Source organism: Lichenostomus cassidix, chromosome 28, assembly GCF_008360975.1.
Source record: "Lichenostomus cassidix isolate B80296 chromosome 28, HeHo_3.0, whole genome shotgun sequence".
In the NCBI taxonomy this organism is placed as follows: domain Eukaryota; kingdom Metazoa; phylum Chordata; class Aves; order Passeriformes; family Meliphagidae; genus Lichenostomus; species Lichenostomus cassidix.
In genome coordinates, this window is record NC_139508.1 from 5,150,292 (window position 1) to 5,171,325 (window position 21,034).

Here is a 21,034-nt window from a genome sequence, read left to right on the forward strand (position 1 = left end):
GAGGTGCGCGCAGGATGGCATCAGCCCTCCGCTCCCCGCTGTTTGTCCGGCTAGCGGAGGGATACGGCGGGGGCGGGGCATGCGGCCGCGAGTGGCGAGGGAGTGCGGGAGAGAGGCGGCTGAGGCGGGCGCGGGGGGGCCGCGGGGGGAGCCGCCGTCGCTGCCGCCGCCGGGGGGAACCATGCGGGGGCCGCGGGGCGGGCGGGCGGAACAGCGGCGGGAGGCGGAGCGGCGGCGGCTGCGGCGGCCCCGGCAGCAGCAGCAGCAGCATTAGGGCCCTGCCCGGCGCGGGGCGGGGCCGCGGGGCGGTCCGGGGCGCACGCGCCGCCCGGTGCGGGGCGATCGCGCCGCTTCGCTACATTGTATCCGCCGGCGGCGGAGAACAATAGGCGCCGCCGCCGCCCCCGGGCCTGGGCGCCGCGGCCGCCCCCGCCCCCGCCGCGACCCCCGACACCCTTCATGCGCTTCCCCTGCCCCGGGCGCGCCGGGCCTGGAACAGGTAAAAAAAAAATAAAATATAGAAATAATAAAATAATAACTAAGCCAACCCGGCCGCGCCGCCTCGGGGCTGCGCGGAGCTGGGGTCCCGGCGCTGCGGGAGCTGTGGGCTCCGGGGGTGCCGGTGCGGCGGGGCTCGGAGCGCGGCCCCCTCGCTCGCTCGGTGCGCCCGGGGCTGCGGGCGCGGAGCGGGACGGGACGGGCTCGGCGCTATTGTCCCCTCGGCAAAGTTTGCCGGGGCCGGGGGAAGGGGGGCGGCAGCGGCGGGGCGGGCTCGGGGAGCGTGCGGGGCGGCTGGGAGGGGGTGCGCGGGTTCCCGGCGGGGAGGGGGGCCGGTGCTCGGTCCTGCCGCGAACTTCAGCCGAGCGCAGCCCGCCGAGCCCCCCCGGGGGTCCCTGAGCCCCTTCCCGGCCAGGGAGGCTGCAGGAACCGCGGGACACGGCGCGGGGGCGGCTGCTTCTGCACGGAGGGGGCTCGTGGGGCCGCTTCGCTCTCCTGCACCTCTGGGCTGCCCGCCGGGACCCTCTCCCCACGGGGCAGTCAACAACTTCACCCCCGGCCCGCGCCTGTCCCGGGGCAGCCGAGCCTTTGTCCGGGCTGGGGAGGGACATCGGAGGGGAGGACCCGGCCCAGCGGGCTGCTTTGGGGTTAGAAAGTGCATGGAACAAATAAAAATAACCCGTCCAGCCTGGCTTTGGGGTGGCCGCGGGTTTTGTTCACGATGTCCCCGGGTGCCTCGGGGGTGCAGGGTTTGGGGGAGCTGGGAAGTGATGCACCGACCCCCCCCCTCCTTCCAGGGGCTCTCCGGGGTCTCGTCTCCCCCAGTCTCACTCGAGACACCAGGGCAGAAGGTTGGGAAAGTAGCTTTAAAAACACTGGCCAGATGCACTTATGACACTTTAAAAAAGGCTTTTCAAAGAAATGGGGAAAAAAAAATCCATGGCTGTTTTTTATAATGGTGAAGGGTTTTTACACTCTGGGCTGATTTTAGCCTTTTTTTATGAAACTTCATTGAAATGTAGTGGCTGAGCCTACAAACACTTTGGATCGTGTGGAGATTTTTTTTTAAAACTTTTTTTTTAACCTTATGATTAATGAGTTAAATTTATTGGCCAGCTGCCCTTCGTAACCATGAATGAGTTCCTAAAAAAAAAGGCCAAAAAAAAAAAAGGAATCTTTTATCTCGTCCCAGGCCTCTCTTCCTCCCTCCCAAAGAAATATTTTTCTATCATAGCAAGCTGGCCAAAAAGATCAATCTCCCTTTTGAAAAAAAATAATCTGTAAAATTAGGAAGAATAATATTTACCTATCTTGCAAGGTTGCCTGGAGGGCTTTATTTTTGCAAAACACTCCGAAAACAAAATTTTTTTGTTTCCAGTCCCTTTTGGGAGTGGAGAGGTTCAGTTCTCACTGAGCACGGCCTGGCCGGGCATCCCCAAACACAGCCCCTGAAAAAGCAGCTGCAGGTGCTCGGCGACCCGAAGGAAAGAGCTGTAACATCAGACTTTTTTTTTTTTTCACTTTTTTTTTTTTTAAACAAAACTCTGCAAGGACAAGAGAGCCTCCTGCGGGGAGCAAGCGTGGGGGAAGGCAAGGGGGCGAGCCGAGCCAGACAAGTGCCTGAGTGATAACTTGCCTGAACCCTTTGATAAATGAGTTGACTCTTTTTTTTCCCCCCCTTTTTTTTTTCTTTTCCCTCCTTCATTCGCCACACGCCAGGAACAGAATTGGCCCGAACTAGTGGAATTGGCAGCAAAAAACTAACATACAAGTGTGTCTGGTCAATAGAGCGCTTGTTCCTGCCGCTGGGTGCTGTGTGAGGACTCCGACTGTGCTCTGGCCCCAGAGTTGGACGCTGCAGACGCGCTCAGGGTTTTTCTTTTCTCGCCCCTCTGCTCTGTCTTTTTAAAATATTCATCAATGGGGTGGGTAGTTTGCTGTAGTCATTAAAATATCTCTCTCCCCTCCCCCTCGCTTTCTGCAGGACTGCCACTGTTGAGTCTGTGGGAATATGAATCAGCAGCAGCAGAGAATGGCTGCAGTTGGGACAGACAAAGAGCTCAGTGACCTGCTGGACTTCAGTATGGTGAGCGAGCGCGGCCGGGGGGCTGCACAGCCCCGGGGCTGGGAGCTGCACAGGGGAGGAAATGTGAGCCTGTAAATTGGACGTGATGGGTTTCAGATGTGCCGTGTTTGTGTGCGTGCACATGTGCTGCAACTTGTTTATTTTCGAGTTAAAGCAAAGCCTCTGCCCCTCCTCTGCCTCTCTTCCCCTGAAACGTGTGCTGTTCCCTCGCAGGGAGGGCAGAGAGGTTTTTTCTCTGGATGGGAAATTTTGGGGGAATTAACAGAGTTGTGTGTTCTCTGTTTAAATGCTCACTGGGTGACTTTTTCTGCAGCCATGCAGAGATGTAACTTCAGTAGCTGATTAATCAAGCTTTTTTCCTCTCCCTAGATCCAGACTATTAAACTTTTGCTCCCACAGGTTATTTTGTCACAGTTTGAAATGTGTCCAAGCTCTCCAGCGCATTATTTTTGCAGGAGTTGGACACTTGTGCTCCCCATGCTCTGCTCTTCTGTATCCTGGAAACCTTGAGCTGCATTTAGGAGCTGTTTATTTTCAGAGAAATAGGACCTAAGAGTTCCCCCCGAGGGATGTGCACAGCTCGGAGGGAGGAGAAGTCCCTTTAGTCACAGCAGAGCGGGGTTAGTCCCTGGCACATCCCGCTGTGGCACTGCCAGCGGTGCTGCCTCTCCTTGCCAGGTGACTTGTGGAGGGCAGAGCTGCTGTTCAAAGGCAAATAACTGTCTGTTGGGTTCCTCTGTTGTGTGCTGCACCCTCATGGCGCTGGGAGCGTGTGTCTTGCTGCCGAGATAAGCAAACGTGCTGCAGAGATACAAACAACAGCTCCAGGAGGGGGAATGGCCATGAGAGTCACCCCAGCCTGGGTCACCCAGCCCACAGCCCTGCTGGGCTGGTGTTCTTGCCCCTTGGAGGAGAAGGGAGGAAAAGTGGTGGCAGAGCTGGGGTCACCTGCTGTCCTGGTGGCTGTGACACCTGTGGATGTGCCAAGGCTCATCCTCTTTTCTGCTGAGGTTCAGCCATGGGAAAGAAACCTTTTAATACAGCTGGGGGTTGTACATGTCCTGACAGTGCTCTGTGCTGGAGGGGGGGCACTGGGGGGGCTCTCAGGCCCCCCAAGAGCAATTCTCCTGCAGGAGAGGCCCAGTTCTCCCAGTTTCATACTTTGTTGGAAGGCTGGTTCCATTAAATTGCTGGTGATGGATTTTTCCAGTAGCATGTTTTACAGTGGGTACAGGGATGGCAGTGATGGTATCCCTGTAAAACCAGGAATTTGTTCAGGGTTTGCTGTGGTTATTTATCCCTCTCAGAGGTCCTGCAGGTTGGCAGAATCCCTGGGGCTTTCCATCTCCTGCACTGGAGATTTGGAACTGCATTTTGGGTCAGTACCGCAGAATCTGCTCCCTGACTGGGGCTGCAGCAGCTCCCGAATCTCTTTTTCTCCTCCTTGGAAAAAATCAAATCCCAGTCACCACTTAGAGCTTTACAAACCCCCAAGACCTTCTTTTCCAATTTAACCAACCATCCTCATTTGCATGCCTAGAGCTGTATTCCCTGGAGGAGTCCTGACCTGGTCCCTCTGTACACGAATGTTTCCATCCCTGGCGGTGAATCCACACCAAAAAGGTTGAATTTGGGTTTGGATTCAAAGCTCTTACACTGGCTATAATCCTGGGAAGCAGCAGAATTCATCCTTTGCTCCTTCAGGGCTGATATAGAGGTGCTGGGGGTGGCTGCTTGCAGCATCAGGGCCTGCAAATGTCATTTGCCAGCAAATGACTCAAAGCCATTCCCTCCAGGATCCGTTGGCCGATGGGCTCCGGCGCAGCCTGGACCAGAGCCAGCTCTGTTTCACAAACCCTCATCTCCGCACACCCTTCTCTCAGTTTGCATAAAGGGAATATTAACATCTCTCCGCAAGGACGAGGAGCTGAAATGGAAAAGCTTCCTAGACATGGATGGTGGGTCTGTTAAAGAGGCTGCTCCATGGTTTGCTTTCCCTGTGTCCTTGGGATACAGGATTTTTGACCACAGAGCTCGCTCTTTCAAGTGTATTTATATTTTTCTTTGAATAAACAGGAGTGGAGCATTGGTTCAGTAATCCTCTCCAGGAGAGTAAAGGGGAGGGAAAAGTAGAGATACTCAGAGCAGCTGGAAGCATTTGCTTCAGATCAGTATTTTGTTTCTTTTTTTCTAGGGAAAGTGTGTTCAGCCCCAGCAGTCTGTGGTCCAGCCCTGTGTTTTGCTGTGCAGGGAGGGAATTTTAAGGCCCTAATGGGGTGGCATGGCCTGCTGTGAGTTGCTGGGGTCAGTAAATGACAGGGTTGTGGGAGATGCTGCAAACTGGGCTTGCAGTCCTGAAAGGAGAGACTCATCCCTTCTTTAATAAAGAAATCAATCCATTAAGTAGATACAGAGCTCCAAAGCACTCACCCAAAGCTTTGTGCCACTGTAATTTGCCAAAAAGGGCAAAATTCAAAGATATCTGTAAGTGAGCAGGAGCCAAAGGCCCAGCAATGCTTTGGGGTGTGCATGGCAGCACACTTACCTCTACTCCCAAATAAATTGCCTTTTCTATTGCCCCCAAGTGCAGGTAATTTGTAATCTTGCCTTCACCACTGCTCCCTGGCAGCAGGCCAGGATGGGCTGGCAAATCTGGAGAGGAGCTTTCGAGAAAGCATCCTGCCTTAGTGACCCGAGTGGGCAGCTCAGCCTATTGGTTAGGGTGGACTTTGGTGGCTGCCAGGCTTTGCAGCTTGGCCTGATGTGCACAGACTGTGTATGGGGGGAGCTGCCCTTGGCCTGTGCTTTGGGAGATGCTCAACCACAAGGATTGGGATCTCAGGAAAGGTACTTTCCCCAGAGGGTGCTGGGGCACTGCCCAGGCTCCCCAGGGAATGGTCCCTGTCCCAAGGCTGCCAGAGTTCCAGGAGTGTTTGGACAGGATGAGATTATTGGGATGTCTGTGTAGGGCCAGGGGCTGGACTGATGATCCCTGTGGGTCCCTTGGAGCTCAGGATATTCCAGGATTTTATGACTTGTCGTGGTTATTTGTTATCCCAGGCAGTGTCTCACGTGTGGCAGTGTTGGCGTGCAGTGTCACACAGGTGTCCTGGCTGCGCTGGGCTGCTCTGTGGCCAGGGCCACCCCGGGCAGGGGACACGGAGCAGCCCCGGGTGTGGCAGTGCCACCGAGCGCCAGCCGAGCCGAGCTGGGAGCGGCTGTGTGCCAGTGCCAGCCGGGGGCTCTGGCAGGAGCGAGGTGCTGTTAACAGCCATGATTATTAGCAGAGTATTAACCATATGCTGCGGGGAGCTCCTGGCAGAGGGGGTGTCTGGCTCGGCGCAGGGTGGGCAGGGGCTTGAGCAGTCACACAGGACCTGCCGCTCATCGCTCCACCAGCGGCTGCTCCCGCTGTGCCGTGGCTGCCGCAGCTCCAGCCCCGGGTCCGGGGGTGGGAGCCAAACTGTTGGCAGCTAGCAGGGCTGGAGCAGCTCTCCTGCCCTGCTGGAGGATGCTGAAGCTGTGTACTGCTCCGGCCAAGGCCCAGCGCCTGTGTTTCCGCGATAAAACTCTCAGTTTTGTTCAGAGCTGAAGCAGTTGTAGAGTTTAAAGCTTGCCTTCACACTGCAGCAGGCGTTTGGGGCTGTAGTCAGGAAGGTCTGTCTTAAGTGAACACGTATAAAATGTCCTGCTGGCAATGTATTTTGAGTTGAATTCCCTCTTCTCCTCGAATTAACAGCTGGATACTTTCCATGCTGCAAAATAGATTTCAGGTTTGGAGTTCAGGCCTGAGGTTGGTTCAGCCTTGAGTTCATCAGGTGGGAGAGAGTAAGCACTGATTTAATTTGAAAAGCAATGCACTTCTAGAAGCACACAATAAATGAAATGCCTCCTTGATGTTCCTTGTTTCAGGCAAATTCCCTTTCTTCCTTAGGAGTTTGCTGTATGAGGTGTGGGGTCTCTTGGCTATAACCGCCCCTGGGGAGTGTGCAGGCATTTGGATCTTCCCATGCTCTGGATTTGCCTCTTTTACCCTGGGAGAAATGGAGAAGAAATTCTTTGGGAGGGGTGGAAATCGAGCTAGGAGGGATTGCAGAAGTTGTTGTCAGCTCTCAGGGAGGCTGGAGGTAGGACTTGAAAAACCAAATACAGTGACTTAAGATGGGGGATTTTACATAACCGTTTAAATCTACATTATTCAAATCTAACAAAGGCCAAGTAATGACCCAATTACAACTCTTGAGAGCTCATGCCTGGGTCCTTCAGTAGGTGCCAGCTCGGGTTCATCTCCTCCCTCCCCCCAGTTTATTTTTAAAGCAGCATTTAAAAGCAGAAAGGAAATTTGCAGTGGGTGGATGAACTTTGCCTGTGAGCAACGCACGCCAGCAAAGGCACTTCATGTATGACTTGTGCTGGGCTCCTCGGGGCAGCTTCAGCCCACACCACAGTGGAAAAAGAGGCTGGCAGCAAGAAAAAAGCCTAAAACACCTCCCGGGGTGGGCAAGTGATAAGTGTGGAGGGGTAACCCAGGGCTCCTCCCTCTCCATCACCCTTCTTTAACAGCATGAAGTTGTGTCAGGGGGTTGGGATGATCCCAGGGAAAGGTTCTTCCCCCAGAGGCTGCTGGGGCACTGCCCAGGCTCCCCAGGGAATGGTCCCTGCCCCAAGGCTGCCAGAGCTCCAGGAGCATCTGGACAATGGTGCCAGGGATGCCCAGGGTGGGATTGTTGGGGTATCTGTGCAGGGCCAGGGGTTGGACTGATGGTCCTAGTGGGTCTCTTCCAGCTCAGAATATTCCAGGATTTTGTGCTGTAGCATCCCCACCTGCCCTGCTGCAGGAAGGGGTCCATGATTCCTAAATCCCTTGGGGAGGGAAAGCAGGAAGGTGTTGCATCAGCTTCAGAATCTCTCTTGGAGCAGGCGGAGGAGGGGAGGGATTCCCCGGGCTGAGGGGGAGCGTGGGGAGTTTTGGGGGTGCTGGGGGGATCCTCCTGTTCTGCCGAAGCAGAAGGTGCTGGGTGCACAATGGAACAAGGCTGTTCATTTTCTCCACTCGTGTTTGCTGCTCAAACCTTGGGTTTTTCAGCCTCAGCAAGTGCTGAGCAGAAACGCTCATGAAAGGAGCCGGCAGTGCCTTTCTGTAATTTTTTTTTTTTTGTGTGTGTATGTGTGTGCTTTTTGCTGCTCAGTTCATGGTGCATCCCTTCCCCCTCTGCTTGCACATGCAGACCTGCCCCATGCCACTTGGAAAAAAGGGAGTTTAATCTTAATCTTCTTCCCTACCTTAAGAAGAGGGAGTGAGCACAGGTGGGGTGGGATCAGCCATGTAGATTCCATTTTCAGCACTTTTGGAGAAGTTTGCAGAACACCCCTCTGCCCTGCGAGGGGGAGGGGGCAGGGAAGCCCTGCAGCAGTGCAGAGGAAGGTGAGCTGCAATCTTTGGGGTTTGTTTTTATTTTCTAGCCCAACTTCCTGAGGAAACAAAGCTCATCCGACGGTGGGGCTGCTGGGCCACCCCGAACATCTCAGGAGCCTTTGGGGTGGGCAGCAGCCTCAAGGCACATCTGAGGGGGCCAGGGGGCCGTGGGCAGGCAGGTGAGGGCAGGTGTGTGCAGGCAGCTGGGGTGAACACTAAACACTGTTTACACCTTCCATGTGTAAAACATCTACACCCCGTGCATGCATATATATGATCCCAAATTTGTGCTCTTTATGAATGGCAGTTGGTTCCTTAACTGCTCTCTTTGCATCTCTACCACATTTAACTGTTTTTTGTTGGGTTTTTTTTTTTATTCTCCCCAGCATTTGTGAAAACAAAGCTGGGCAGACGGTTCTGTACAAAGGAATGTTTCTGACCACAGCCAGACATCAGCTATGTCAGGGCATGAAACGCTGCCTTTCTGTAGGCTCTTGTGCCATTACATTGTTTAATCTTCAAAGCATTAAACTTTTGAGTTACTCAGACATTACAAAGCTAAAAATAATAAAAATTCAAATGACTTGGTGGTGAAAGTATCTTGAGTAGAAAAAGGATATTAAAATGTTAATTCACTAAGCGTTTTCCCACCAGTTGTTTTATTGGCTGGAGCTCCATTTGTGTGGAGGAGAATTAGTTTTCTTTTCTGCTGCACGCAGGTGCATGTAAATTATTAAATAGCAGCCTCTGAAACTCTCCCAACTTTTATTAAAAATATTTATACAGGTTAGGTGACAAGGTGTGCAGTATTTTTGAGGAAGCTCCTGGCAGGAGAGGCTCAGTTGTGATAATGAAGCTGCAGTGATAGAGCAAACAAGTCCCCAGAGTGATCAATTCAGCGAAATATATTAATTTTTAAAATAATGAGTAACTATCTTTGCCTCTGGAGCAGCTTTTCCCCTCAGGCCCCAGGGCTGTGTCAGGTCCTGGTGCTGCTGGAGCCCCCAAAGCAGCAGGGTGGGAGCTGCTCCATGAGGCTGGGGCTCATCCCTGACCAGGGACACTCACGGGCAGCCCCGTCCTGCCCAGCCCTGCACGTGGCTGGAGGTGTGGGATGGGACTGGGACTGCTGTGGGAGCTGGGATAGTGAGGGATAAAAGGAGCTTTGGTGTCATTATCCTGCTGGCTTTTTATGAATGGAGTCTGCCTTTCCCCAGGGCTCACCTGTAGCCAGGGTGAGCAATTTTGGGAAGAAACTACTGGTTTGGACCACAGCAAGGATGCTGCTTGGCTGGTTTCCAGCTGCCCCTGGGGAGCCAGGGGTTGTGCACGTGGGGATGTGTGTGTTGGAGCAGGGATGTGCCTCTCCTTCCCCTCCTGAGCGATGGAGCAGGGACAGGAGGAGAGGGAAGTTTTTTGCATCAATAAAGGGCTGCTCTTCCCCCTTCCTTCCCCCAGTTTGACCCCTTTGCAGTAAAACCAACATACTGAAATCTCTTTTCTCTTCCCTTCTCTCTCATCTCCTTGTTTTTCTAGATGTTTCCCTTGCCAGTGGCTAATGGAAAAAACAGACCCACGACCCTTGCAAGCACTCAGTTTGGAGGATCAGGTACTGTCATCTTCGGGTTTTTTTTCCTTATACCATAATGTTTCTTGCAATAAACTTGTGTTTGGTTCCAGAGACACCGTAGGGGAGGGGGTTCTGTACTTTGGTGATGTATTTTTCTGGTGGTGCTCTACTGCTGTTTCTCTGGATTGTTTCCTTGTTGCTCCGTGTGTCTCTGGTGGGCAAAGCTGCTCTTGCTGATCCTGTTAAGAAGTTGCTGCCTGAGCTGGAGGTTGTTGTCCCACTGTTTCAGGAGCCTGGGAGCAGACAGGGCTGTTCTCTAAGCTGCTTAGACGTGTCTGCACCGCCCTGGAAGACTTTTGCCGTTCCTCTCTGGAGACAGGGTGGTGGTGGTGGCTCATTCCTGGTGCAGTTTGGGGGTCTGCTCCACGCAGCTCCTCCAGCAGCTCTCTGCTGTTGGGTGACATCTCAGCATTCCCAAAGGGATCTTGCAAAGCCCTCCAGGGTGCCAAGAGAAGGCCAGGGATGCTGACATCCCAGGGCTTTGGGAGCAGGGCAGTGGGGAGGAAGGAGCTGGAGATCTGACTTGGATTGGAGACTCTAAAAATATGCTGGTTGATTTGAGGCTCAGGTGGAGAATTCCTGGGCAGTGCTTGCCAGGGTTTTCATGCTCAGGAAAGCTGTACTGTGCAGGGCTCACATGGCCCCTGGTATGAGGGAAGTTCAGCACATTTGCCCCTTTTGCTGGACACTTTGTGAATGGTTAAAACTCGACCTTCCCTAGCCTGGGCTGGCTCCAGCTGCCCAGGGAATCTCCTGGCCATGCCATGACACTGGAAGGCATCCCTGAGACTGGGCTGGGATTCCTGGAGAGAGGCTTTGGTGCCACAGTGTGCTGTGGAGCACTGCGGTGCCTACAGCAGCAGGATGGGGCATCTGCCCTGCCCTGCCCTGCCCTCCTTGACCAGGGAAATGTGATGCCTTCAGAGCTGTTTAGCTGTGTGTCAAGATGGTTTTGAGCAAACACTTTTGCAGGGAGTGAAGCTGTTGAGTGGGCGCTGGAGGAAATCGGAGGGGAGAAAACTATCGGCTTAACCCAGATGGAAGCCGCTCTCCCCAGCAAGTGTTTCTTGTGCTGTTAAAATAATCCACAGAAGACGTGCTACACGCTGGGGAGAGAAGAGCAGTGCAGGAGCTCCCATTAATCTGTTTCCTGCTCGGAGCCTGCCTTGGCTGCCGGGAGTGTGGAGCTGGCCAGGAGCAGAGGCTGGAGCAGGGCCCTGCAGCACAGCCAGACCCCCTTCAGCCCAAACACCACCAAATCTTTGATTCTCCCCCCACAGCCCTTCTTTTCTTTCGGGTGAGTGAAAGGTAATGTTGACACCACCCTTCCTCTGGGCTGCTGTTCTCCTAGCCTGAGTGGGAGCAGTTCATGGAAACAGAGCTCTCATATTATACAACTGCACTGAGGGGACATTGCACAATCCCTGCTGTCCCAGCCTTGAACACTGCAGAGGCTGCTTCATCCTGCCATGGGCATCCTGGCTTGGCAACACAGCTCAGGGCTGGGTGTAAGGGGAGAGTTTGGCTCCAGCAGCATAGTTACCCCTTGGTGAGCCATCTTTTGCCTCACCTGGAGATCAGGGGACAAATTTCATCTCAGTGTCAGCTTTGGGACTTCTTCCTGCTCCTGAATCTTTGGCTCTTTGCTGGTGAGGTGAATAACTGCAACATCAGCGAGTTGTGCCATGCACTGGGGCGTGCTTTGCCTGTTAGAAGGATCCAAGGTGTTTAAACAACGTCCTAGATAATGGCAAGAGGTCGTTTACACAGTTTGCTGGTGTCGCTTTAGCTTTATTCACTGATTGACAGCAAGGTGCAATCAAGTTCTAGTTACAATTGTAGAATCATGGAATGCTTTGGCTTGGAAGGGACCGTAAAGCTCATCTTCTTCCGCCCTTTGCCATGGGCAGGGACATGTTCCACTAGATCAGGTTGCTCCAAGCCCTGTCCAACCGGGCCTTGGCCATTCCCCAAGGTAGTTCAACCCCCAAGGTAGCTCATTCCCCAAGACACAGGCAGCCATCCAGCTCAAAATTTGATTGGAAATGGAATCATCATTAACCCTGATGTGGTCAGAGGGTGGAAAGCAGATGGTCCTTGGATTTGGGGGCCTGGAGTTGCTGGGGGAGCAGAGCAGCTTTACAGCCACACCACAGCGTGGGCCTGGAGATTTGCTTCCTAAATCTTGCTGTGCAGGAAGGCCTGGGCTTCATCTTGAATGTGCCACGTGTGTTTCAAGCACTTCTCAGTCAGGGCCTGCCCCAGCAGTGAAGGCAGTGCAGCATTTCCCCTCCCCTGCCTGCAAAGGAGAAGCAAACACTGATTTGTGTGAGTCTGAGCTCGGGGCTGTGCACCACACTGCCAGGATCTCTTTATTTGGGCTTATTGTGGTAACCTCAAGATAACAAACTGATGCTGTCTCAAGTGCCAGAAATACTGGTGTTTTAGCCTTCTGCCCACCCAGGATGGGAACCCACCACGGGGTAGGTGGTGGGTTGGACATGGCAATTCATGATCTCCCTCTTCCCATCTCCTCCTTGTGGAAATCCTGGGGCAGTGTGGAGCTTTTATTCACTTTCCCCTCCAGAGGACCTGTTACCTCCAGGCTCTTTCCTCCCCAGGGAAGTGAGGAGGGAAGGCAGCAAAGCACTGACTGATCATTTCTAGCCAAAATGAGATCCTTGCTTCCAAAGTCCAACTGGTAAATAAATGAGCACAGGCATTTGAAACAGGGAATCCCAGTGATAAAATTGCCTCAAATTCAAGTCCTTTTCAAATTCAAAATTTCTTTACCAGAAGTGTAGTTAACTATTGGCACAGGCTGGCCAGGGCAGTGATGGAGTCACCATTCCTGGAAGTATTCAAAACAGGTGTTGATGTGACACTTGGGGACATGGTTTAGTGGTGACCATGGTGCTGAGCTAACAGTTGGACTTGAAGACCTTGAAGATCTTTTCCAACCTCAACAATTCCATGTTTCTAATAACTGCCCAGTCTAGGCTGCTGGTGGCCCCTTTATCAAGGGAACTCATTTTTCTCCCTTCAGGCCAGAGAGACTCAAAGTGCTCACGCAAACTCTCCAACTTCGAGATCCCTTTGCTTTCCTATTTGCCTCCTACTTTTATTTTAAGCCCTGCCACTGTTTCCCTCATTTCTGTCCTCAAATGCTCCGGGGAGGAACTGGTTTCGCTCCCCCGCCGCATGGACAATTCAGCACCTCCGCTTTGCCTTTTCTTGGCAAGGAGAGACCCAACGATTGCCACGGGGATGGAGCTGACGTCACCCAGCCCGTGGCTGCAGCATTTATAGCACATATAGGTCACCGCGGGAAGTTGGTCTTCCTGGGGCTGGGAGCTGCAACCAGTGTTTGCCAGCATGGGCCTTTTGCTGCCGGGGTTTTATTTTAGCCAGGCTGCTCAGCCCATGCTTGTTTTCCTGCTCCTCAAAGGGTTTCACCATCCCCTCCCCAAAATGTGTTTGTTGTTTGCAGCAGCAAAACATCTCAGAGCGTGTCCCCCGTCGTGTCATAGTTCATAAATGACTAATCTGAGTTGCAGTGAGCTCCCTCCCACCCAGCCCTGCCTCGAGCAGGAAAGCACTGGGCCTGAATTTCACATGGAAATGACCATTTTAATTGACATCGAGGCGGTGGGAGTGGCAGGAGGCAGCAGAGTTGTGCTGTGGCCTCGTGGCTGCTGAGTTTTCAGCTGGGTCAGTGCGTGCCAGCTGCACCTTTGCTCCAGCAAAGGGGTTTGGGCTCTGCAGAGCAGGGAAATAAACTCAATACATGTGGTTGTGTGAGGTAAAACATCTCCTGGAGCAGCACCTGAGTAGCACTTCTACCTGTGGGTAATGTGGAGGGTGTGCAACCATCTTCCTTCCCATCCCGAATGGTGTGGGGTGCCAGGATTGGGTCCTGTTGGAACAGGAGCCCAGGGATCTCCTGCTGACAAATTATTTTGTCCTCTGCCAAAAAAATAACCTTTTTTTTCCCTCCCCTTCTTTTAAATAAGTGAATTCAGCATTAAATGCCTTTTCCTTCATGCTTTGTGCCAAAGTGACACAAAGTTCCTTTGCTTGGGCTTTCGGGTGGGTTTGGAAGGGAGAGTCCCCTCCTAGCCTGTGCTGGGATTCCCCAGCCCCAAAATTTGTTGAGTGCTTCCTTGCTCGTGAGCTGAGGGCCCCTGTGAGGGAATTGCTTTGATCGGGGGAAGTTCATCAAGTCCATTTGAAGCTGGAGAAGCAGGGAGTTTTTCAAAGGGTTACAAGCTGGTGCATGTAACAAATTTTAAGTTATAGTCTGGTGAACAAAGCAAATGGATTCTCCCTGGAGGGAGGCGAGCCCGGATCCCCTTTGAAACCCGCTTTAAACAACGCACAAACTTGGATACCTGTGGCAACAGCACTGAGAGTCATAAATTCTCTGAAAGCTGGGGTTGTCTCTTTAATTGGTGCTATGGGGGAGCTGTTTGAAGGTTTAATTATTTCGAGTGTGCAGGCAGCCGTGCGTTGGGAAGCTCCAGCGGGATGGGCAGGGTCTGGTGGCAGCAGGATGGTGCTGGGCTCCCCCTGCTCCTGGAGATGGGTGCTCTGCAGGGACACGGCGGCAGGCAGAGCTGGGAAGAGCCGAGCGCAGCGTTTCTGTCGCCGGGCTGTCAGCAGTCGAGTCCCAGGCTGCACGAACCCATTTGCAACCGTTTTCCATAGTGAGGAAAGCAGGAGCTTTTATTAGCAAGGCTGTATCACGTTTTCCTACTAACTGCCTCGAGTTCCCACATGTTTTGCTTATGCTGAAGTGGGAGTGCTGGGCTCTGCTTGCTATTTTGATGGATGATGAAAGGCAGACATGAGGTGTGCAATATGGGACTTGATATTTAGAACTGGCACTTCCCCTTCAAGTTTGGAATCGGGGCTGCGTGTTTTTGCGGCATGCCCGTGCAAACTGTCACCAAACACCCCAAACACAAAGTCACCACGACAGAAAAAGGGAAAGCAGAAAAATTCACTTGCCAGCCCATTGGTGTGTGACCATTTGTTTCAAAGCAAATGTTACTGTTTAGCCATTATCAAAAGAAATCGAAGGAGAGCTGGGGGTGTTCACCTGGAGAAGAGAGAAGCTCCAGGGAGACCTCAGAGCCCCTGCCAGGGCCTAAAGTGGCTCCAGGAGAGCTGAAGAGGGACTTGGGACAAGAGCCTATAGGGACAGGACAAGGGAGAATGCTTCCCACTGCCAGAGGGCAGGGAGAGATGGGATATTGGGAAGGAATTCTGAGAGTGATGAGGCCCTGGCACAGGGTGCCCAGAGCAGCTGTGGCAGCCCCTGGATCCCTGGCAGTGTCCAAGGCCAGGCTGGACAGGGCTTGGAGCAACCTGGGATAGTGGAAGGTGTCCATGGCCCATGGCAGGGATTTGGGAGGAACTGAACTTTAAGGTCTCTTTCAACCCAAAAACCATTCTGGGATTCCATGGAAAAGCTTAGCCATGGACACGTCCAGCTTGCAAAGCCATGAGGTCTCATTGCCCCCAAGGAAACAATCCCTGTTCCCCACTGCTCTCCACAGCTCTGGAGCATTTCCATTTCTGCTGCTGGCTCTCCCGGATGTAGGAGGATGCTCCAGGGATGGCAGGGACACACCCTGATGCTGCAGTCCCCACCTTGCTGGTAACAAAGCCTGGAGGACTCTCGGTGAGGTTCATCTCCTGTGTGCAAGCTAGGCTTTCTGCTTTGGTTTTGTCTGTGCCCTTGGGAAGCTCCTGTTTTCCTTACTCTCCCCATGCTGCTCCCTGTTTTTCTTGTGGGGTATGGATATGGAAAGCAGGGTCTGGAAGGAAAAGCTGGGACAGCCAGAAATCTGGGGGCAGAGAGTGCAGGTTGGCAGGAAATGAAATGTTTGAGGGAACAAATGGCAAGGGAAGGTCTTCACACCTGAGTGCAGAATCACACCCTAACTCTGATCCTCATGTCCTGGAGTGCATGTTCCTGCTCCCAGGGCTTCCCCACCTGGACAGATGTTTCTCCTGTGCCTTTGCAGTGAGGTGAAACAGAATCCCAGAATGGTTTGGGCCCATCTCATTCCACCTCCTGCCATAGGCAGGACACCTGCCATGGACCCCTTTGACTATCCCAGGTTGCTCCAAGCCTCATCCAGCCTGAAATATGAACAGCTCTCTCTTCCCTGCAATTAATTTTTTCCCCTTGAATTTTATTTCACTACTGAGAGCAAGGGTAGCCTGTCCTGCCAGAGGCACAGGTGGTTTCTAAGGGACACATGAGGACTGAGTCTGGCAAGAGCAGGGACATGGTGACAGTGCTGTGGGGATGCTCTGGCAGCAGCTCAGGGCTCCCCTAGCAGTTGGGGAGAGGCAAATATAACCCAGTCCCTGTCTCGGTGTCTGTTTAACTTAAGGTGGGGCAAGGGTGCATGTTTTCAAGGGAAGGTTTTTTGGGGTACTTTGGTGTTTTTTTTTGTTCTTCTCCCACCCTGGAGAAGAATCCTCTTGACTGGATTTGAGATTTTGAACTGGGAAAGAGCACAGGGAATGCTGGGGGTGCCAGAGCCAAAGCTGTACTGAGATAAGTGACAGCTTTTGTTTAGAAACTGCCAATTTGCCACAGACCTTGTTTAAGCACAGTTTTAACTTTGCCAGAATTGCTGAAGCAGTGCAGGGCTCTGTTCCCCGCAGAGCTCTTTCCTTCCCTGGATGAGGCAATTCCGTACCAGTAAGGCCGTGATGGGATCAGTGTGTCTCAGGTAAAAGTCACGAGCCTGGGCTGAGGGGAAGCTGGGCTTGGTGTGCACCTTCTGTGTCAAGATAACAGGTACAAGCTCCAGCACCAGCTTGTCTTTAAATGAGAGGAGCTGGTGGGTAGCAATTAGTAAGTAAAGATAATAAGTTTAGCTTAGATATTGGGAAGGAATTCACCCCTGTGAGGGAGGTGATGCTCTGGCACAGGGTGCCCACAGCAGCTGTGGCTGCCCCTGGATCCCTGGCAGTGTCCAAGGCCAGGCTGGACAGGGCTTGGAGCAACCTGGGATGGTAGAAGGTATCCCTGCCTATGGCAGGGGGTGGAACTGGATGGGGTTTAAGGCCTCTTCCAACCCGAACCGTTGTGGGATTCTGTGAACACTGTTCCTACCGCTCTCATCTCCATTCCAAGCTCTCACATGGTCTCTGGAGAGCAGGACACTGGGATTTGGTGCAGGATGCACCAGCTCTGCCTGAGTTCACCTCCAGTCCTGCCCTAACCGAGGGCTGCCTGAGCAGCATGTGTTGGCTCAGCATCCCAGCTCGAGGCCTCCACGCTTGTTGTGCCCTTTCCAAAGGGGAGAGATGGCTTTGGAAGGGACCCAGCAGGTCTGGCAAGTGTTGCTGCAGGACCTTGCTGCTGCTAATTTGCAATTCCTCATGGCCTGTGGAGTGCCCTGCTCCGGCACGTGTCCCACGTGTGACCAGCTCCTGGTGCATCTCCATTGTTAATGGTTGTGTGCAGTGACATTCCAACTGCAATTATTAGTGGTGTTATTTTTAATTTGAGACCACAAATGGGTTTCTCAAGGGGGTGGATTTGATGCAAAGTGCTATTTTGTTGCTCTGGAGGGCTGCATCTCTCACCTGGCCCTGCATTCCCCAATTCCCACACAACTGAAGGACACTATAAATGTCTGGTTCCCGACTGTTGTTCTTGTCTTGGTGCCCTGCTGAGATTTGTCTTTGCTTCTGCCTGGCCTGTGCTCCCTGCTCCAGGCACAGGATGGAGGTGTTTGCCCAGTGCCATTCCTGTCATGGGGAGGGAGGGAGCTGAGGGGATGTGAGGGGATGTGAGGTGATACCAGGCAGGCCCAGGCACAGAGGTAGCTGTACTGGCAGCCCAGGGCCTTTGGGCTCTGTGCTTATGTCCAGAGGAGGCCACGGAGATGCTCCAAGGGCTGGAGCCCCTCTGCTTTAGGGCTAGGGTGGGAGAGCTGGGGGTGTTCACCTGGAGAAGTAAAGGCTCCAGGGAGACCTCAGAGCCCCTGCCAGGGCCTAAAGGAGCTCCAGGAGAGCTGGAGAGGGACTGGGGACAAGGGATGGAGGGACAGGACAAGGGGGAATGGCTTCCCACTGCCAGAGGGCAGGGATAGACGAGATATTGGGAAGGAATTGTTGGCTGTGAGGGTGGGGAGGCCCTGGCACAGGGTGCCCAGAGCAACTATGACTGCCCCTGGATCCCTGGCAGTGTCCAAGGCCAGGTTGGACATTGGGGCTTGGAGCATCCTGGGATAGTGGAAGGTGTCCCTGCCCATGGCAGGGGTTTGGGAGGAGCTGAGCTTTGAGGTCACTTCCAACCCTAATCATTCTGTGGTCCTATCTGCCTGTTGGATTCCCAGCTGTGTGGGTTGGGATTATCCTGCCCCTTCCCAGCAACTCCAAACAGCTGAGAGCAAGGGCTTGGCAGCCTGAAGACTCTGAGCAGGGGCACTGACTCACCGGTCCCTGTGTGGCCAGGATAAGGGACTGGGCAGTGTCAGGACTGGGTGCTGGGGTTTCCCTGGCACATCCCCAGGCCACCAGTGCAGCTGGTTATGTGCAGGGACCTCAAAATGACCAGCTTGGGAAGTCAGGATGGACAGTGATCCACTTGGGGCCCCTTCTCCCCAGGGGAGCTGGAGGGGCAGGGGCTGAGCTCTGCTCTGGGACAGGGACAGGAGCCCAGGGAATGGCTGGAGCTGGGTCAGGCTTGGGATGATCTCAGGGAAAGGTTCTTCCCCCAGAGGCTGCTGGGGCACTGCCCCAAGGCTGCCAGAGCTCCAGGAGTGTTTGGACAATGCTGCCAGGGATGCCCAGGGTGGGATTGTTGGGGTGTCTGTGCAGGGGTTGGACTGATGATCCTTGTGGGTCTCTTCCAGCTCAGCATATTCCAGGATTCTGTGATTCCCAGCTAGTGGGCAGGTCCCAGCCCCACAAACCCCTGGGATGATGTGTTGGTCTGACTGCAGGTGCCTGGTGCTGATGGAGCGGGGATTGTATTTTAGGAAATCAGAGCTTTTCCAGAGGCTGGTGGCAGTGCTGTGGCTGGACAGTCATTGCCTCATCCCCTGCAAGCAGAGCCCAGCCCATGCACACTTCAGAGCCCCCTCTGCTGAGAGGTCCCCAAATACTTGGCAAGCCTTGATTAGCACATTAGCTTCAACAAATTGAGTTATACATCCATGGAGGGAAGAGGTGCTGCACTCCTTCAGTGGTGACTTAGAGTTTAATTAATTTTGTTGCCAAATGAGGCATGAAATACAGTGTGAAATATATTGTGGTGGTGAATGTGTAATTGTACAGGGGCCTGGGAGCAGGGCTGAGGATCGGGGATCACCTGAGGCAAGCCAAGCATGCAGCTCCCATGGCCTCAAAACAGGGGGTTGTGACTACAGAGAGCTCATCTGGGGGGACAGACAGGGGACAGAACCCCTACGGTGCTCCCCAGGGAGTGGGGACCAGGCCAACCCCCCATCACAGCAAAGCAGTGCCCAAAGTTGTCATTGTGCCCACTGGTTTGTCACTGCTTTTCTGCCAGAGGATCCAAGTCCTGGGCAAGATTCAAACTCTGGCTGGGTCCCCAGGTGTGTCCTCCCCAGGAGCAGCCACTGTGGCAGTTCTGTCTTTGCCATCCAAACACGGATTTGCCCCAGGTTTTGGGTAGGACGGAGAATGGGAGTTTTGCCAGTTGGTTGTAGAGATCCTGGTTTGTCTGCCCCTGACTTGCAGGGTGGAAGTACATCTGGACAAACATCAGAAAGGGAAAAGCTGAGCTGTGAGGGGAGATTTCTTGGTTTAGCTTTTGAGAGTTTCTGAAGTGGCTGTTTGGATGCTCTTCTCCCTGCCCTGATTAATGTTTCTGGAGGGAAGTTGCCTCCAGTGCCTCGCTCCCTGACTAAAGAAGGGAAACAGGCAGTCCAGGACATCTGCCCTCATTTTTTAATCCTGAATTTTTCAATTAACTCGCCAGGTAGCCCAGCTCCAAAGTCAGCAGGGAGAAAAATCTAAAAAACACTGTCCATCTGCCTGTGAACCCTGGGAAGCACATCCCCACCTCCAAAGTGACCTCAGGCAACGTCTTCCTCTAAATTTAGCTGGGGATTGCGTCAGGAGTAAGAAGGAGGTGAAGTTAATGTGGCATAAGCTTTTTCTAGCAGGGGAGTTTGCCTGGTTAGACAGGCACTGAAAATAAATAAATGAGCTTTGTATCAGAGCCTCTGGGGCCAAGGCTGGCAGGAAGGGCAGCTTCCAGCACAAAGGGACATTTGGAGGTGGCTTTTTTCAGACCAAGGGAGACAAGGGACAGTCATCTATAAACCTGGCTCTATCCTAGCTGGGAATAGCCTTCCAGGAAGGTGGGTGATGCTCCCCATGCCCTGTCTGAGGGTACTGGACATGGCCAGTGAGTTCTGGGGTCACTTCTGGCAGTGGCACCTGCCTCTGTCTCTCCTGGGGACTGTGGCAGCAGGTTTGGTGGTGGCCACTGGGCACTGCTTGGGGCAGAGCTGTTCCTCCCCTCCTCAGGGAGTTCTGAAGCATCTTCTGCCCATCCTTCCTTCATCCCTGGCCCCTGCAATGAGGAATTGGCAAGGTTTTCTCCCTCCAAAAGCCCTCTCGGGTGTCTGTGCCAGTCACAGACGTGGTGGCATCCAGGGGTGCCCCAAAGGACAGCCTGACCTGCAAGAAACCAGACTCCTTCAGGGTACGCCTTGGGGTCACTGGTGTTGCCAATACCCTCTCTCACCTTTCTGCCTCTCATTGTGCCCAAGCCAGGGGGACAAATCTCACTTCTGACAAGTGACAAAGCCCATCCTGGTGGCGGTGAGTGCGTGACCTTTCCTGAGAGAGTGGGGGTGGCCTGGCCCCGCTCTGCTTTCTGGGACATTTTATTCTGAAGTGATGTGGTCTCCCTTGCAAAGGCTCCTCCTGCCCTGTTAACATTGTTATACAAAGCAGCAGTTTGCCATCTAATTAGGAAAAATACGCACTAACCTCTACCATATGTTGCTCTTCTTCTCGGATTTGCATTTGAAAGTCCAGCTGAATTTCAATGTGAAACTGGATTTTATCCAAATGATGAATGGCCCGAGAAGCTGTGGGAAGGTGGATGTGCCTCCCCATCACATATGGTTGGTTGGTTGGAGTTTTTTTTCCTTTTTAAAGAAAAAAATTTAAAGCAGGGTTCCTTCATTTCCTATCCCATGGTTCAAACTGTTCACACCTTTCCTTCCAAATCTGCAGTGGATTTGTCTGGTTGGGTGGTCATTCCGGGCTCTGAGGTGCAGGAGCTCCAGCCCCATGAGAGAGAGGGCTTAGATTTGCTCTGAAGCAAATTATTTTTGGTGGCAGCTCCACTTCTGGCTGTGTCCTGGGCTGAGCCCCCAGTGTGGGCAGG

At 53.3% G+C, this 21,034-nt stretch overlaps 1 protein-coding gene across 8 annotated transcripts in view; it reads left to right on the top strand.

The window, feature by feature from the left end:
- Nucleotides 1–248: 248 nt before the first annotated feature.
- Nucleotides 249–21,034, top strand: part of TCF3 (transcription factor 3) — an 84,514-nt gene continuing 63,728 nt past the window's right edge. For 3 of the 8 annotated variants that reach the window (XM_085040249.1, XM_085040250.1, XM_085040257.1), the window contains exons 1-3: nt 252–499; nt 2,483–2,584; nt 9,537–9,609. In XM_085040249.1, the coding sequence (XP_084896375.1) occupies nt 2,510–2,584; nt 9,537–9,609 (148 nt within the window). In that variant the 5' untranslated portion in view covers nt 252–499; nt 2,483–2,509. Of the gene's footprint in view, nt 500–2,482; nt 2,585–9,536; nt 9,610–21,034 lie in introns of all 8 variants that reach the window. The other 5 variants (XM_085040247.1, XM_085040248.1, XM_085040251.1 and 2 more) reach the window with 5 other exon arrangements.